At 42.1% G+C, this 17,577-nt stretch overlaps 1 protein-coding gene across 4 annotated transcripts in view; it reads left to right on the forward strand.

Annotated features, from left to right (window-relative positions):
• Positions 1–17,577, forward strand: part of LOC137416603 (phosphatidylinositol 4-phosphate 3-kinase C2 domain-containing subunit alpha) — a 146,874-nt gene that overhangs the window by 78,336 nt on the left and 50,961 nt on the right. For all 4 annotated transcript variants that reach the window (XR_013621791.1, XM_078769815.1, XM_078769814.1 and 1 more), the window contains 9 exons: positions 219–377; positions 3,465–3,576; positions 4,239–4,381; positions 6,769–6,957; positions 11,795–11,888; positions 11,995–12,089; positions 13,103–13,283; positions 13,401–13,511; positions 16,222–16,314. Coding sequence is in view for 3 of the 4 variants with exons in the window: in XM_078769815.1 (XP_078625941.1) it covers positions 219–377; positions 3,465–3,576; positions 4,239–4,381; positions 6,769–6,957; positions 11,795–11,888; positions 11,995–12,089; positions 13,103–13,283; positions 13,401–13,511; positions 16,222–16,314 (1,177 nt within the window). In the remaining variant the exon portion in view is untranslated. The remainder of the gene's footprint in view (positions 1–218; positions 378–3,464; positions 3,577–4,238; positions 4,382–6,768; positions 6,958–11,794; positions 11,889–11,994; positions 12,090–13,102; positions 13,284–13,400; positions 13,512–16,221; positions 16,315–17,577) is intronic.

A 17,577-nucleotide genomic window follows, 5' to 3' on the forward strand; every position in this document is an offset into this window, starting at 1 on the left:
CTTTTCTTTTTTTTCTTCTTTCAAAGTCTGTCACTATCAGATTAACTCTTTCGTAGCTCCAGGAAACATTCACATCAGTCGAATAACAATTTTACAATGTCATACAGGCAGAATGTTATTGGAAATTATATGATACTGTTGCTGTGTGACTTCAATGGAATGATTCATCTATTTCCTCTCAATTTATGGGACCGAGGCCTGTCTGCCATGTTCTGCAGGATGAGCTTTGGAGTCAAGATATCAGAGCTGCCCCGTGAGACATTGCTTGGCATCACACTCTATGCTGTACCCCAGCCTGTTTCGGGTGCAGCACAAGAGAGTGGAAAGCCCCCAGAGGAGCTTGGATGGGTCACGATGCCGCTTTTTAACTTTTGCCAGTAGGTCCTACCTGATGCTGTTAATTTTTTGCTGAAATCTAAGAAGTGGAATTTACTTTGTAAGGGAAATGATAGATTGTTTGGTATTCTCACAAAAAGGGCTTGTTACAAATAATACATTAATATTAATGCATTTCAGATGTTGATCAATATGATTTGATGTTATTGAGTAAGACGATTCAATAATGTCCACAGTTTAATTTGTATGACGTAATTTTACTGCAATTTGCAATTATCAGTAAAGTTGAACAATAACAAAGGATTTTGATCCTTCTTTTGCTTATTGGAAAAGTATCATAATGTGGAAAATTCACTGTAAGGTAGTGAGTGCATTCTTCCGGCACACAAATTAACAAACTGGTGCCTTTTTATCCCCATGCGTTTTGAAAACAACAGGGGGATATTGCAATCGGCTCCGTCCGTCTGTCCCTCTGTCCGTCACACTATCTCTTCCTGAGAAGTTGTGCAGAAATTCACCATATTTGGTAGTTATGATCACCACATGGGAAGAAGATGTGAGAGCAGTATAATTTTTGGCCCGCCTCATAGAGCATGTTTCAAAGGTCAAATGTTGAAAAATGCAATTACGGGCACATTTTTATCTCGTTTTAATGAAAGTTTGTATGCTCAATCATCATTGAAAGACGCATGAAATATTCAACGATTTTTTTTGGATTTTATTCCTGGTTCATGTCAGAGCAGTCAATTTTTAAACTCAAAATTTGATATTGGGCCATTCCTGGTGGAACTTTTTGCCATCTTTCAACTTTCCTTTTGGTGGGAAGCGTGGGGATTTGCGATGGTGCCATCGACTTCGCTCGAGCTATTATGTCATTTTTATTTGGATAAGCTTTCTTATTGAACACATTGGACAATGCTTTATCAGTAATGGAAAATGATGAGATAATCAAATATAGTCCGGAATTTCTCTTTGAGCTGCAGAATGCTATGATTTCGCTACAGCATTGTCAATACCCTTTCACTCAACTCAAACTCAAACTTTCAGGAATATGCAATTGGGGAAACTACACAATAATCGGTAGCTTTCAACACAGGTCTGTCCTGATAACTTGTACATGGCACTAACTATATTACTCATAATAGGCAACCACAACCACCCTTGACCATTTTGTGGAATGTCGGGTGAGGTCCTCACTTTTTTTTCGTTGATATTGTATTTTTGTATACAAGATCGAGGCTCGTGTAAGAGCTAACATTAATCACAAAAAAAAACGGACATAAAACATGTAATAAAGGAAGTGGGAGACAATATGGGGAGAGGGAGGGAAGCACACAAGTACAACATTTGAGAGCAGGGACATCGGGGGATCTGTGGGAGGGAGAGGGCTTTGGGGGAGGAGGCATGGGAAGGGGGGGGGGGCGGTGGGAGAGGTATAAAACACATGGACACTGCTAGGACTTCCAGGAAAGAAGTCGGTATTTCAAAAAAGTGGATCTGGGGTGAATTAAAGAGGGTAGAAGAGATCAAGGTTTTGGATGGGGGAAGATAAGAGATTGTGGCAAACAGCTGTTTTAAAGACCTGGAGCCAGTGTAATGTGAGTGAGGGTAGTCATTTTAGTTGCCGACTACCCGACCAATGAGGTAATATTGAAAGTTAGTGTGGGCGAAAGCCCCGTAATGGCTTGTGCAGACAGCGATGCCAAGGCCGGGGATTTGAATGTATAAAAAATATCCAATGCTCCAGGAGACCATTAATTTACTAATCTCTACATTCAATTATTATCTATTTATTTGATGTGCTATGCTGTACTTTCCAGTCATATTTTGCAATCTGTATTTCATTGTTTCGATACAATGCTTCATTGACTCCATGATATAAACCAGGTTTGTAAACCTTAGTTTATAATAAATTATGCCTATTTATCTTCAGTTCTGGTTACACTGCAAGTTATTTTTTCTCTATGTAAACGTTCGCTCGGGTTTCAAATGGTTAACATTGTCCGTCCATAATAGCTTTTCGTTACCGCGATAACTTTAGAACAATGGAAGGGATCGAAGTCACACCTGGTTCAGGTATGTATATTGAGGTAAAGATGAACTGCTTAGATTTTGGGGTCACGAGGTCAAAGGTCAGAGGTCATGTTAGGTAAAAATCCTGTTACCGCAATAACTTGTGAACCAGTGATGGGATTTTGACCAATCTTGGTAAAAGCATGTATTCTGACGCAAATATGAACGGATTGGATTTTGGGGTCAAAAGGTGAAATGTCAGATGTCCCGTTAGGTAAAAATTCTGTTGCCAAGCTAACTTGTGAACCAGTCATGGGATTTTGCCCAAACTTGGTATAATTATGTATTATGATGCAAAGATGAACTGATTACATTTTGGGGTCAAGAGGTCAAATGTCAGAGTCTGTAATAGATTTTCGTAACTGCGATAACTTAACGGCTGAAGGGAACTTGTTCAGACTTGGTACAAGTATGTATAATGATGCAACGATTAACTTATTAGATTATGGGGTCAAAAGGTCAGAGTTCCTGTTCAATAAAAATTCTGTTGCAGAGCTAACTTGTGAACCAGTGATGGGAGTTTGACCAAACTTGATATAAGTATATATTATGATGAAAAGATTAACTGATTACATTTGTGCATCAAGCGGTCAAAGGTCAGTTTCTGTAATCGATTTTTTGTTACCGGAGTAATTTAATAACGGCTGAAGGGAACCAAGTCAAACTTGGTACAAGTATGTATAATGATGAAAAGATAAATGGATTGCATTATGGGGTCAAAGGTCAGAGGTCCCGTGAGGTAGAAATTGTGGTACTGCGCTAACTTGTGAACCTGTGATGGGATTTTGACCAAACTTTGTACAAGTATGTATAATGATGCAAAGATTAACTGATTTGATTTTGGGGTCAAAAGGTCAAAGGTTAGAGTCTGTAATATGTTCATAATTTGAGAATGGCTGAAGAGATTTAAATCAAACTTGGTACAAGTATGTATGATGATGTAATAATGTGGGTGGAGGCATATTGATCAACGTCGCAACCTCGAAGAGTGCTGTTGTAGTTTTTCTTTCATTTTCCTTGTTTATTAATTTTTCTCCCTTGTGCCTTTTATGTAGTGTCCTGACCAGTGCAACAAGGCTACTGTGCCTGTGGCCAGCCAATCAAGAAAAGCAAATGGCTTGCAGCAGCATGTCTAACCAACTCCACCAGGACGGGGTCATTCTGCAGGTGGGAAGTTTCTGCGGAACATTTAATGTACTTGTCCAAGCTAAAGAGTGGTCCAATTATTCTGAGAATTAATTTCAAGCTAAGAGCCTGGTGCCCATCCCAATCAACCCTTTTCGGAATTTTACACACATTCGGTATCTTCGTTCAACCTCACTCTTACTTTAAACCTATCATTTAAGGAGACAGGATTTCATACGTTACAAATGCGGTGATTGTGAGGGGATCTGTTGGAGATGTTTAAGATGATATAGGGTACAAAATAAATGCAGAATAACTTTTCATCAGAAAGTTATTTGGTGTATGGCAGGACTTTAAGGTAGGATCAGGGGTCACAGCCTGAGACTCAAGAGTAGTTACTAATGCATGGAGTGGTCTGGAAAGGTCGTGGCACTAGAAACAGTAGATATAGGTTTAGAATGGAATTACCATAGATGCCTAGAATTAATTCCTCACCTTACAAGCCCTAACCTCCCTGCCACCCCACCCCCAAAAATGCAAATTAATAAAATAAATAAAAAAGTTCTCCCCTATTCCTCTTCCTCTCCCAGTGAAATTATGTGGATAGATTGATGCATTGAGTTAATGTATTGGCAGAGGGCAAGCACGATGAGAGAAATGTACTCCTGTGTCTAAATGTAAAAAACAATTCCTTGTGTACCCAGATTGACTTTCCTGCCTTGTGGTTGGACATCATGTTCACCACACCGCAACCCAGCGAGAAATGCTCCAGTTATTCCTTTGATGACTTGGATGGAGAAGTTAGTAGAAAACTCAGTGACATATTGTCCAAGGAATCCGTGCTTGGGTAGGTAATATTACCGTTTTAAAGACTTTTTATTTATCATGCTGAAAGTTTAATTTTGCACTTAAGAGGCTTGTGGGTTGGTATTTGCCGACACTGATTTGTTTAATATGGTGGATATATACTCCAGACAAAAAAATATTGAGGAACTTCTATAATATGAACTCAACTCTGGATTCAGAGATCAGAAAGTTTGTGAATCGTGTGTATGAAAACCATGGCTATTGGGCAAAGAAGCACAAATGGGAAAATGGAAGTGCAACATGTAACAGTAGAATTATCCTCACCTGAACTGAGAGATCTTTGAAATCCATGTACAAATCATGTTTCGCACTAAATCTGCGTGCATGTCTGTACACATCCCATGTAAATACCCTCTCTAATTTGTCCGCCCATGTGGTCATCAGTTAGTTTAGGAATGTAGTTCGGCATTATTCAGCACCAAATGGGTTTGTTCACGCTATCCCGATGACTAAGGGTGGATGACTGTGACTGCTGTTGCTTCCCTTTGCAATGTTAATTGCGGTGCCATTTCTTGGACACTGACAAGGTGTCGTCGGACTGCACAGTTCACGGGGACACCACACTCAAATCGGCGAAGGGTAACAATTCCTTGTGAGGACTATCATTAAGAAAGGTGCTTATCATTGGTGCCGAATACAGCAATGAGATGCTTATGCCTGCAGTCATCACTCTGGCCCAACAGCTCGGTTCAAACGTTATCTTTACAGATCACAAAGCTCATTCATGCTATATTTCGGGATCACAACATTGCTCATGTGGACTGGCTTGCATGATCTCTGGATTTAACTCCAATATAACACTTTTGGGACATACTTGGTGGTATTGGTGGTTGTGCTCAACATGTCTGCCAACAATCTCTTTATAAAGCTAGAGCGGCACTCCGTAGAGCACATACCTCCACCAGGTTGAACAGTTTGTTTTGTATCCCACCGATAAGCCCAATCCCAATCCAATCCAAACCTGAACCGGAATCTAATCAGCTTGTTCATGTCAGCTACCCAAATCATCCACCATGTTTTGTCAAAATCCATCCATAACTCTTTGAGATATTAGATATGATATGATATGATATGATATGATATGATATCATTAGATATGATAGCCTGTCATCCTTCCGAGGTCGGCAAATTGAGTACCAGCTTGCTGGGATGAATGATCACGGTGTGCACCCCGATTTAGAAGAGGTACACCATATCCCTGCGCATCGTAAGAGGCGACTAAGGGTTGGCGTCAGGAAGGGCATCCGGCCATAAAAAAAAACATTGTTTCAAACAGGGAACCATGATTGCCATGGGGCCCGCAAGGCTAACCCCTGCTCTAGCGGGGAAAATGGCCTTAAAACGATCATTCATTCATTCATTCATTCATTCAACTCTTTGAGATATTGTGCTAAATATTGTTTTGGTCCCATCTCTCAATGGTGAAGAACAGCCTGGTGTTGGCTTAGCGGTTAGGGTGCCAGCTTGGGATCCTAGGATCCTGGGTCGAATCCCGGTCGATCGCTCAATTAACGCCAGGGGGGTTTACTCAGCCTGTCATCCTTCCGAGGTCGGCAAATTGAGTGCCAGTTCACTGGTAATTGTTTGTCGCAAAAGGCGACTAACAGGGTTGCCAGCAGGAACGGCATCCGGCCATAAAACATTGCTTCAAAAAGGGGACCAAGGTGCCCGAAAAGGGCCAACCCCTGCTCTGTGGGGAAAAATAGCCTCGAAAGGTGGTTCTCAATGGTGAAGAATCACTTTTAAAATCCTGGTGTCCAGAGCCAGATCTTCACCAAAATCGAATCAATTCGTACTTGTCACACATCCAACCTGTCCACCAAATTTTGTCTGAATCACTTTGAGATATCCTGCTCACAGACTGAAACGGGGTTGAAAACATTACCTCTGTCCACCTACGGTGGTGGAAGTAATTAGTGGTCCTGGTTGAAGAATGTTGTAACACCGCACAGAGATACCTGTGTAGTTTAATTTGTTTAACTAGAGATATACAGGACAAACTTGTACTTTGCTGAATGGTGGACCTCACACATTATCAAGGACGTTTCTTCGAATACAAGTTTGTGGACTGTCATCATTGCCAATTTGAACATCAATTTCAGACAGCCATTTTGTTTTTGCATAACGACGTTACTTTAACTTCCACAGACCTTGTGTTTGTTATTGGAGTGTATGGATCAATGCAAACAAATCCATATCATCCAATCAAATGAGCCTCAAATGTTTGATTTTTTTTGTGTAGAGTATATCAATAACTCCACATGTTGAGTTTGAACAATGACTGTCTTTTTGACAGGCTCATCTAGATAGTGTCAAACATAATTGTTGCTCCAATAGCTTGTATATTGGTGGTAACCTGTTTTGCAGGTTGTCTGAGGACGACAAGCATCTATTGTGGAACTCTCGCTTCCATCTCAGTGCTCAGCCGAAAGCCCTTCCTTTGGTTCTTGCCAGTGCTCCTTGCTGGAATTGGGCTGCTCTTCCTGATATATATGCTCTCCTCTCTCAGTGGCTGCCACTAGGGCCAGTTTCTGCTCTTGTTTTGCTTCACTCAAAGTAAGTTCTAAGAGTGATTGTACAGCATGTCATGCTCAACGTGTTTTAGAATTATGGACTAGAGTGTATTATCATTATCGATAAATCATGTACCATTGACAATATTGGTGCGTGTGTGCGTGCACGCATGCACATATTTATATGCATGTATTTACAAGTACAGCCATCAGGATTGTCCAGTTGCCCATTTGAATCGTGTTAAAGAGGTCATGGTGGCCAACTAATTCCAGGGCCGAATTACCGGCCTATTCGCCATGATACCTAGCTTGACATGCCCACTGCCCAGTGGGACCACCTAGCCAGTCTATACACTGCGCTGATCGGTGCCATACGCCTATTCTCGAATAATGACCGAGCAGAGTCGTTAGGGATAGGCACAACCTTGTTCTGGGCCCGAATCACCTGAATGCAATCTGTCCTTTAACGGATGTGTACAATTGTAATAGTGATCAGAACCTTCTGAATTCACTCCGAGACCAAGTGGTTTTAGTGCATTTGAAAGAAAACATGGGGCATGGATACAATTTGAAGCTGTACACTCATCAAACAATTACTCTTAACCCGTACGAAATACGTGCCCACGAAAAGAGAACCATGACAATTACAACTACATGTGGGCAGGGTACAGCCCGAAGTGGAGATCGGTTTCTGAGGTTTGGGACATGGAATGTAGGGACAATGACAGGGAGATCAGGAGAAGTGGTGGAAGTATTGGTCAGAAGAAGAGTGGACATATGTTGTGTGCAAGAGACGAGATGGAAGGGAAGTGGTGTGAGAATGGTGAAGGGTAGGCAGGGACAGAAATACAAGTTTGTGTGGCAAGGGTGCCTGGAGGGCATGAATGGTGTTGGTGTCCTGTTTTCTGAGGAGTTTGTAGGCAGTGTGGTGAGTGTGACTAGAGTGAGTGATAGGTTGATGATGGTGAAAATGATGATTGGAAAGCTCTTGGTGAACGTCATCTCGGGATATGCTCCGCAGGTTGGTCGAAGCGATGAAGAGAAGGACAAGTTCTGGTGTGCGATAGAGAAGCTGATGGAAAACGTGAAAGATGAGGAAGTTGTTGTGGTAGGAGGAGACCTAAATGGACATGTGGGAAGGAGTATGGATGGTTTTGACGGAGTTCATGGGGGTTACGGATATGGTGTGAGAAATGGAGAAGGTGAAAGGATTTTGGAGTTTGCTGATGGAGCTGATTTGTTGATTTGTAATACTCAGTTCCAGAAAGAGGATAATAAGCTTGTTACATACACGTCAGGTGGGTCGACGACAACCGTTGACTACCTGATGGTGCGTAGGCGAGATAGGGGGCACCTCCGGGACACAAAGGTGATCCCGGGGGAGGAGGCTGTTTCACAGCACCACTTGGTTGTCTGCGACGTAAGGGTGAAAGGTGCGAGGAGAGCTCGGCGGGTGAAGTACCAACCGAGAATGAAGGTGTGGAGGTTGAAAGAGGTGACAGTAAGGGAGGCATTAAAAGAGAGGCTGAGTAGGGTCGAGGATGATGTGGTTGAGCTTGAAAGTGGTTGGATGTCAATGAAAGCTAGTCTGTTGGGAGCCGTTGGTGAGGTATGTGGATGGACAAAAGGACCACCGAGGCACTCGGAAACATGGTGGTGGGATGATGAAGTTGGAAAGAGGATTGACGAGAAGAGGAAGAAGTTCAAGGAGTGGCAGAAGGCGAAGGGTACGGGAGCAGAAACAGCAGAGCATGAAAGTTATAAGGCAGCCAGGAAGGCTGCAAAGAAAGAGGTAGCAAAGGCGCAGGAGGCATGTAGGAAAATGTTCGGAGAATGCTTGGATTCGGAAGAGGGTCAGAAAGCAGTATTCAGGATTGCAAAGCAGATAGCGAAAGAGAGGTGTGACGTGATGGGGGTGAGTTGCTTGAAGGATGAAGTGGGACAAATCGTTGTCGACCCAGATGGAATTAAATGAAGATGGAAAAGATATATGGAAATGCTGTTGAATACAGAGAATGAATGGGATGGCAACATAGAGAGTAACCCAGTTTTAGGACTGGCAGAGACGATAACTGAGAAGGAAGTTGAGGAAGCGATAAAAGCAATGAAGGGTAGAAAAGCGGGAGGGCCGACGGGAGTTGTGGGAGATATGTTGAAGGCAGCAGGAAGTTGGGGTGTGAAGAGAATGACAGAGATCTGTAATCTGGTGGTGAAAGAAGGCCGCATTCCAGTGGATTGGGAACTGAGTACCCTCGTCCCTCCATACAAGGGGAAAGGTGACCCTCTGGAGTGTGGCTCGTACCGAGCGATAAAGTTATTGGAGCATGGAATGAAGGTATTGGAAAGGGTGTTGGAGAGGAGGATAAGGAAGAAAGTGAAGATCGACGAAATGCAGTTTTGATTCATGCCAGGAAGAGGAACGACAGACGCGCTTTTCATTGTGAGGCAGTTGCAGGAGAAGTACATGGAGAAGAGGAAGAAGTTGTTTCTTGGGTTTGTTGATCTGGAGAAAGCATTCAATTGGGTTCCACGCAAAGTATTGACATGGGCATTGAGGAAGTTAGGAGTGGAGGAATGGGTGATCAGAGTAGTGATGGCAATGTACAAAAGAGCGCGCACAGCTGTAAGGACGAAGGACGGGAACAGTGGTGAGTTTGAGGTGAAGGTGGGAGTGCATCAGGGGTCGGTACTAAGTCCACTACTATTTGTAGCTGTGATGGAGGTGCTGGCTCGGAACGTAAAGGAGGGTTTACCGTGGGAGTTGTTGTATGCAGATGATCTGGTGTTGATTGCGGAAAGTATGGATGGACTGAAAGAAAAGATGAACACGTGGAAGGAATGTATGGAGACAAAAGGTCTGAAGGTGAATATCGGAAAGACGAAGGTGATGGCAAGTGGTAAAGCATGTGGTGAGGTGGAAAGAACTGGGAAGTGGCCCGGTGCTGTGTGTAGGAAGGGTGTCGGAGTGAACTCCATTCAGTGTAGAATGTGCGCTGAGTGGGTTCATCAAAAATGTAGTGGTCTGAGAGGGTTATTAACCAGTGTGGCAGCTACATTCAAATGTAAGGTGTGCACAGAGGGAGCTGCAGATGGAGGAAATGTTGAGTTGGATCTTGGAGACGGCGTGAAGATGGAAGGTGTGAAAACATTTTGCTACCTTGGAGACATGCTGAATGGAGAAGGTGGATCAGACTCAGCAACGGTTGCTCGAGTGAGATGTGCATGGAAGAAGTTTTGGGAATTGAGTGGCGTGCTGATGATGAGGGGAGTGTCGTTGAAGCTGAAGGAAAAGGTGTGTGCTGCATGTGTGAGAAGTGTTATGATTTATGGGAGCGACTCAGCAACGGTTGCTCGAGTGAGATGTGCATGGAAGAAGTTTCGGGAATTGAGTGGCGTGCTGATGATGAGGGGAGTGTCGTTGAAGCTGAAGGGAAAGGTGTGTGCTGCATGTGTGAGAAGTGTTTTGATTTATGGGAGCGAGACATGGGTAATGAATGTAGAGCAGCAACGAAGGTTGGAAAGGGTGGAAATGCGAATGGTTCGACAGATGTGCGGAGTATCGTTGAGAGAGAGGAAGACAAATGATGAATTGCGAAAGATGATGGGAATAGAGCCTGTGATTGATGCTGTGAAGAGGAACAGGTTGAGATGGTTTGGTCATGTGTTGAGGAAGGATGAAAGTGACTGGTTGAGAAGAGTGATGGAAATGAATGTAGAAGGAAGTAGAAGACGGGGAAGACCGAGAAAGACTTGGCTAAAGATGGTGGAAGAAGAAATGCGGGCAAGGGGGTTAACAAGGAGAGATGCAGAAAATAGGGCAAAATGGAGAAGATTGTCATGGGGACCGCAAGGCTAACCCCCACTCTAGCAGGGAAAATGGCCTTTTAAAATGCATGTTGTTGTTTGTTGAAAGAAAACATGGGGCATGGATACAATTTGAAGCTGTACACTCATCAAACAATTACTCTTAACCCGTACGAAATACGTGCCCACGAGTCCATGATCAAACGTGAAACCAAATTATGTAATCACTTAACGGGCCCAATCACACCTCAGGAGACAGACAAGATAGAGAATGACACAGGACCAAAATAGCATTAGGAGCTCCTCTACAGGATGCAGCTTGACCCAAGTGATGACACTGTCTGATAGTGAACAGATTGTGATCTTGGATTGAACCCGGCACGAAGGGGAGTGGGCGTGGCTTGCTGCGTGGGGCGTTGTTGGCGGCTGCCATGGCAAAGGCCATGTCCTCTCTCCGGAAGAGACCACAATGCAGGCTCCCCACCAAAATTCCCTTGCTTCTCCTACCCACTTCCCTCCTCTTCTACCCCCCCCCCCCCCTCCCATGAGGGTTGGACTAAGGACGATTATTGGATGAAACAAAGCACCAATCTCTCCCATGAAGACATTCAAGAATACTTCCCCATAAACAGTTACTTGGTGTGCCATGCTTCTTTGGGATAAAAAGTCATAAAAAGTCACCCTCATTTTGCACCAAGCTCTTTGCACGGTATAATTGCCACTGAGAAGCGGTTGGCCTTAAAACTGAAAATTGATGTTTAGCTTGACATAGCTAAAATATTGTACTTAGTCATTTGGTCAGTTTGGAGGAATGCTTAATTTTGTTTTGTTTTTTGCTTTCATGTTTTTTTTGTTTTAAATTAGCTCCCTGGTGACTGTGAAGGGTAAGGTCAGCTAGAGAAGGTGGAATTTACTCGTATAACGAGCTGTATCAAAATAATTTTACTACTGTGGATGGCCTTGTGTCTACAAAAAAAAAAACTTCCTTTAATTGGTACAAAAAGGGTAGCAATGTATATTTGTTTACAAATGGTTGAATTTGCATAAAAAGATCGTTCCTTCGTTTCTTTGCAAAGTTTTCCAGATCAGGAGGTGCGCAAAACAGCTGTGGAGTGGATCTCCAATGTTTCAGATGATGAGCTGGCAGACTATTTACCACAGCTTCTCCAGGTGATCTGAGTGAGACGTTATGTCTTCCTTTTTGTTACTTCCGAGGGACTTGCCTCGAGGGACTTGGGCTTGAACAGCCAATTTATTGTGAATTGTATCTTTGCAGGCCTTGAAACATGAATGTTACTTGGATAACTCCTTGGTGAAGTTTCTTCTGGTTCGGGCAATGTGCAACATCAGAATCGCCCATTATCTTTACTGGTAAGCGTGCTCTGTTGTCAGGTGAGAATTGCATTGCATTATTGCTTCGATCTACCTTGTTTTGCAATTCTTATTCTTCCCTGTATAGTATTTTCTCAGTCTATTTTGTCTTTGAATGTGTTTAATCTTCATCTCCATACATATAATGGGCTAATGCTGTCGATCTGTCCCACCCTGAAACAATTTTATTGAATTATGTATAGCTGAAACAAATTTTTTTAAATGATAATTATGACGTCATAGGTCACGTGGTTCGGCCGCCATCTTGTAAAAACCGAAAACATTTGTACCTCTATATCTCTGAAAGCACTGCATAGAAAAAAATCGAGACCTAGCTCATTGTAAAGAACTCTCTGTGTGGAATAACATCTGTTAATGATGATGTCATAGGTGCCTCCATTATGACGTCATAATTTGACAAGTACAAAACTTCATCCGATCAAGATGAAATTTCTTGAGCATAATCTAGGAATAAATTGGTGCAGGAAAAAAATAATGATGACGTCATCGGTCACGTGGTTCGGCCGCCATATTTGTTTTCACACAAAAGCCTTAAAACCACTGGAAACACATCCTGGCGAGGTTCTGAAAACACATCTCGGGAAATCTCTGATTGCTCTTTCTTGTGTGTCTTTGAATGTGTTTAATCTTCATCTCTATGCATATAATGGTCTAATGCTCTCTGTCCCACCCTGAAGCATGGAAACGCTCCTCAGAGAGAAATAATTATTCAGTAAAAGTTCCAACAAATTAATCAAAACCTACGGGAAAATTATAATTTTTTTCAATCAGGCAAAAAATTAAACCCGAGTGGTTTATAGGCAACAGACCGCTGTCTCGATCACTCCCTAATTTTTTTTTCTGTTTATAGAAATATATAACTTCTCGGTATACTTTTTTGGCATACCATGGACCATTTTGAGCATCGTCTTTACGTAACTTTTGTAATGTCACGCATTCTGGTTCTCTGGTTGTTCACAAAATTCCAGTGGCCTGCGCTTTGTATCCGTCAGGTTGTTGAAGGACACCTTGGAAGATGCACAGTTTGGTGGCCGTTCCTCACAGATACTTTCTGCTCTACTATGCTGCTGCAGTCAAGGTTTGCGTTCTGAGCTGAATCGGCAAAGTCGCCTTGTCCAGGGACTGGCTGTTGTAGCAGAGAAAGTGCGACAAGTCGGCACTTCTTCACGGCAGGTGCAGACATCTGCATGTTTGAGAATCGTTTTATTACCTGTAATACGATACACATATTCGTTAGAATTGCACTTCTTTGCAGATTGTTGAAGAACACTATGCTCTCTTTTCTCACAGATGGTTCTAACGGAGGGAATGGCCAAAGTGCATTTGTTGTGTTTTCCCAGTGGAACCATCTGTCGCCTTCCTATCTCACCTAGTCTTTCTGTGAGAGGGATAAATCAAAAGGTATACAACCTTACACCTGCTGAGCCAAATTGTAAAAGCCTAATTCTGAGGTGGATGGCTTATACTTGTTGTAAGGTTTGTTTCTACAATAAGTGCCTCCAATTTTTAATGGCATCTCAGAGTTTCTTAAACCCCTCGGAGTACTAAACCACCATTTGTTATTTTTTTGTTTGTTTGTTTGTTTGTTATTTCTGCCATTGTCCGAGCTGCATCTTCGAGCCAGTTGGGACCTTCAAAATGAAATTTTGCATCAATAAGGGGAATACAAAGTATGCTGGGTCGACATAACTTTTTTGACCTTGACCTAATTTTAAATAAAAATTGTAGACAATTTAACATTTTTCACCAAAACTCAACTCAGTGTTGTCGGGTCAGAATGAAATTGCCCTCTCTAGATAGCCTAGAGTATGCCACAGTTATGCTTTCTTTACATCATACCCTTCTGCGTTAAAGCTCAAGGTCAAATGGCATTCTGAAAAAACTTTTTTGTCATCGCTCAATTTTCCCAATGTGGAATCTCAATGCCCTCTTGGTCTTCCAGTGTTTTTGCATCATAATAGTGGAACTGCATTTAAGTTGTGCATCTGATATTTGATTTGTGTCCTTGACGTACTTTTTCTGATTTTGACGTAATTAATTAAAAACACCTTTTTGATCATAACTTGAATAATTTTTCTCCGATTTTCATGTTTTTTCTGGATACATTTTAGATGGGGACACATTTTCTTAATTTACACTCTGTCCCTAAATGTTGATGGTCAAGGTCATATGGCGGTTTGAAAAAAATATGGCCATCATTGAATTTTCTCAGAAAGTACAAGATGAGCATCTAGGCTCTCACTTTGTGATTGCAGATATCTGGTATGAAATTGCTGTCATGCCATTTTTGCCATATAGCATGTCTGGAGTGTTTATATTGTCAACAATAAGCCAATAAAAAGTATTTTTCAACCTGAAAAATTCTACATTCTCAACAAAATATTGCAGAGGTTTATTTTCTAATTTAAAAACTCTGAGGGTTTGAGTTTATTCTGTCACATCTCAGCTACTAATGATATCCCCCACAAACAATCTTCTAATGGGTATGTAATTATATAATTTAATACCAATAATGCTCATATTTCTTCAAAATGTTTATGCAATAATTAAGTTATCTTTAGGTTATCTTTAGGCTTTCTGGCAAAATGCTTTCCCACAGTGTCATTGCTTATAAACATTGAAATAAATTTCTGAATGTTTGTGTGTGTGTATGTGTGGACTAAAACATATTTTATGTACAATTGTTGCCCGTCCGCTAAAGGACGGATTGGATTTGGGCGATTAGTGCCCAGAATTTATTTAAAACGATAATTTAAAACAGCTGTTCACCACCATCTCTTATCTTCCCCCATCCAAAACCTTGATCTTTTCTACCCCCACTAATTCACCCCAGATCCACCTTGTTTGAAATTCCAACTTCTTTCCTAGAAATCCTGGCAGTGTCCATATGTTTATACCTCTCCCACCCCCCCTCCCCCCCTTCACATGCCTCCCCCCCAAAGCCCTCTCCCTCCCACAGATCTCTCGATGTATCCATGTCTCTTCTCGGTCCCTGCTCTCAAATGTTGTGTTTGTGTCCTTCCCCCTCTCTCCCCATCTTGTCTACCGCTCCCGATGTTATTTGTTTTATGTGTCTGTTTGTCTTTCTGTGTGATTAATGTTCGCTCTTTCACGAGCCTCGATCTTGTATACAAAAAAAAAAAGAAAAAAAAAAAAAGAACAAGGCCGTGTGCGTGTTTTGGACATGCAGGGGAACGTTAGGTTTTCGTATTTGATGCTGTGTACATGAAGCAACTTGTAGGCTTCCTAGGTCAATGGAGTTTGCTTAATGTACTAAAAGTATCAAAATCCGGAAGTTGACAGAATAAATTCTGTGTCAGTGAAAAATATAGGTTTGGTCGGGTTATTGCCTTTTTTGCCTGATTATTAGCATTGACCGCATTCAATTGAGTAAAAGTATCAGTACGTGAGTAATTTAACTATGAACCACCATTAGAGGCCATTTTTTCCCGCAGAGCGGGGGTTGGCCTTTTTTGGGCACCGTGCTCCCCTTTTTGAAGCAATGTTTTACGGCCGGATGCCCTTCCTGCCGCCAACCCTGTTAGTCGTCTCTTGCGACATGCAGGGAATTACCAGTGAACTGGTACTCAATTTGCCGACCTCGGAAGGATGACTGGCTGAGTCAACCCCCCCGGCGTTAATTCAGTGATCGACCGGGATTTGAACCCAGGTTCCTGGGATCCCAAGCTGGCACCCTAACCGCTAAGCCAACACCAGGCTTGAGTCGTTTAACAATGTGTGGAACAAACGTTTTTAAAAAGTGAGTTTTATTTTCATGTCTCACCCCCCTCCACCACCCTTCCCCTTTCATTTTTTAAAAAATATTCCCCATTCTGGTCATTTAGGCTCTCAGTTACTCAGATTGTGGAATGAACATTGGGGCATTTTATGGCCTAAGCAATCCTTCTCGATAATTATTGGAAAAAATATTTGTTTTTCACATTTGTTTGAATATAGAAAAAAAAACTAACTTTATAGTAACATTTAAAGTACTGTACTTGATCTTCCCAACCCTAAAATTAACTCCAGATCTCTCATGAAGATTTATTCTGTGAAATAATTTCACATTAAAAGTTACCAACTGTAAAGGGATGGTGTTTTTGTTTTACAGACGTGTTCGTATTTCAGCTCAAATGCAGTTCCACTGAAAATTCCTTTTGTAAATGCAGACCCTCTTGGTGAAGAAATTCAGGTCATGTTCAAGGTAAAGCACGATTGATAATGTTTTTGGAAAGTACAAGATGAGCATAATTTGCATTATTTTAATGTAACATTTACCTCTGCCACCAAAGGTGGATGGAAGTTATGTTTTGACCCCTGTCTGTTTGTTTGTCTGTCTGTGAACAAGATATCTCAAAAAAATATGGACGGATTTGGACAAAACTTGGTGGGCGATTCGATTTTGGTGAAGATCTGAATATGGATTCGGATATGGGAATTATTTAATTTTTAAGTGATTCTTCACCATTGAGGGATCGGGTGAAAAGCGATACACTACCGGTCAAAAGTTTTAGAACACCTCAATTTTTCCAGTTTTTTATTGAAATTTACGCAGTTTAATGCCTCAATGTACTCAGAAATTAAGCATAGAACAAATAAACAATTGGAGATACAAAAAAGAAGTCATAGAATCATTTTGTTTAACAAAACTTGATTTAAATTTTTGACTCGGCAAAGTCGCCACCTTTTGCAGATATAACCGCCGAACACACTCGTGGCATTCTTTTTACAATGGGAATCAAATATTGTTTGGGAAGTTCTTCCCAACACTGTTGCAGAAGTTCCCACAAATGTGTTGCACTTGTAGGTTGCTTTGCTTTCACCCTTCTGTCCAGTTCATTCCAAACCAGCTCGATGGGGTTTAAGTCTGTAGACTGTGATGGCCATTCCATGATTTGAAGCCTACCGTCTTGTTCTTTTCCTCGAAGGTAGTTTTGACATAGCCTGGAGGTGTGTTTAGGGTCATTATCTTGCTGTAGGATGAACCCCTGTCCAACTCGGCGTATACCAGAGGGTATTGCATGGCGCTGCAAAATGCTGTGGTAGCCCTTTTGGTTCAGGGTGCCAGTCACTCTTTGCAAGTCGCCGACTCTGGATCCAGCAAAAGAGCCCCAGACCATCACGCTTCCTCCTCCATGTTTGACAGTTGGTGTCACACACTGAGGAACCATCATTTCGCCTACTCGACGGCATACAAAAACCCTGCGTAATGAACCAAAGATTTCAAATTTTGATTCATCGGTCCATACGACCTTCTTCCAGTCTTCAGTCGTCCACTGGCGGTGCTTCATGGCCCAGGCAAGCCTCTTTTTCTTATTTTGCCATCTTAGCAATGGCTTTCTTATTGCCACTTGACTTGTCAAGCCTGCACCTCGAAGTCTTCTCTTCACAGTTGAAACTGAGACTTGCCTACTTCGACCAGTGTTAAGCTGTGCTTGAAGCTGTTGCCCTGTGAGCCGCCCATCAT

The sequence above is a fragment of the Myxine glutinosa genome, chromosome 1 (genome assembly GCF_964187855.1).
Source record: "Myxine glutinosa chromosome 1, kmMyxGlut1.1, whole genome shotgun sequence".
Classification (NCBI taxonomy): Eukaryota; Metazoa; Chordata; class Myxini; order Myxiniformes; family Myxinidae; genus Myxine; species Myxine glutinosa.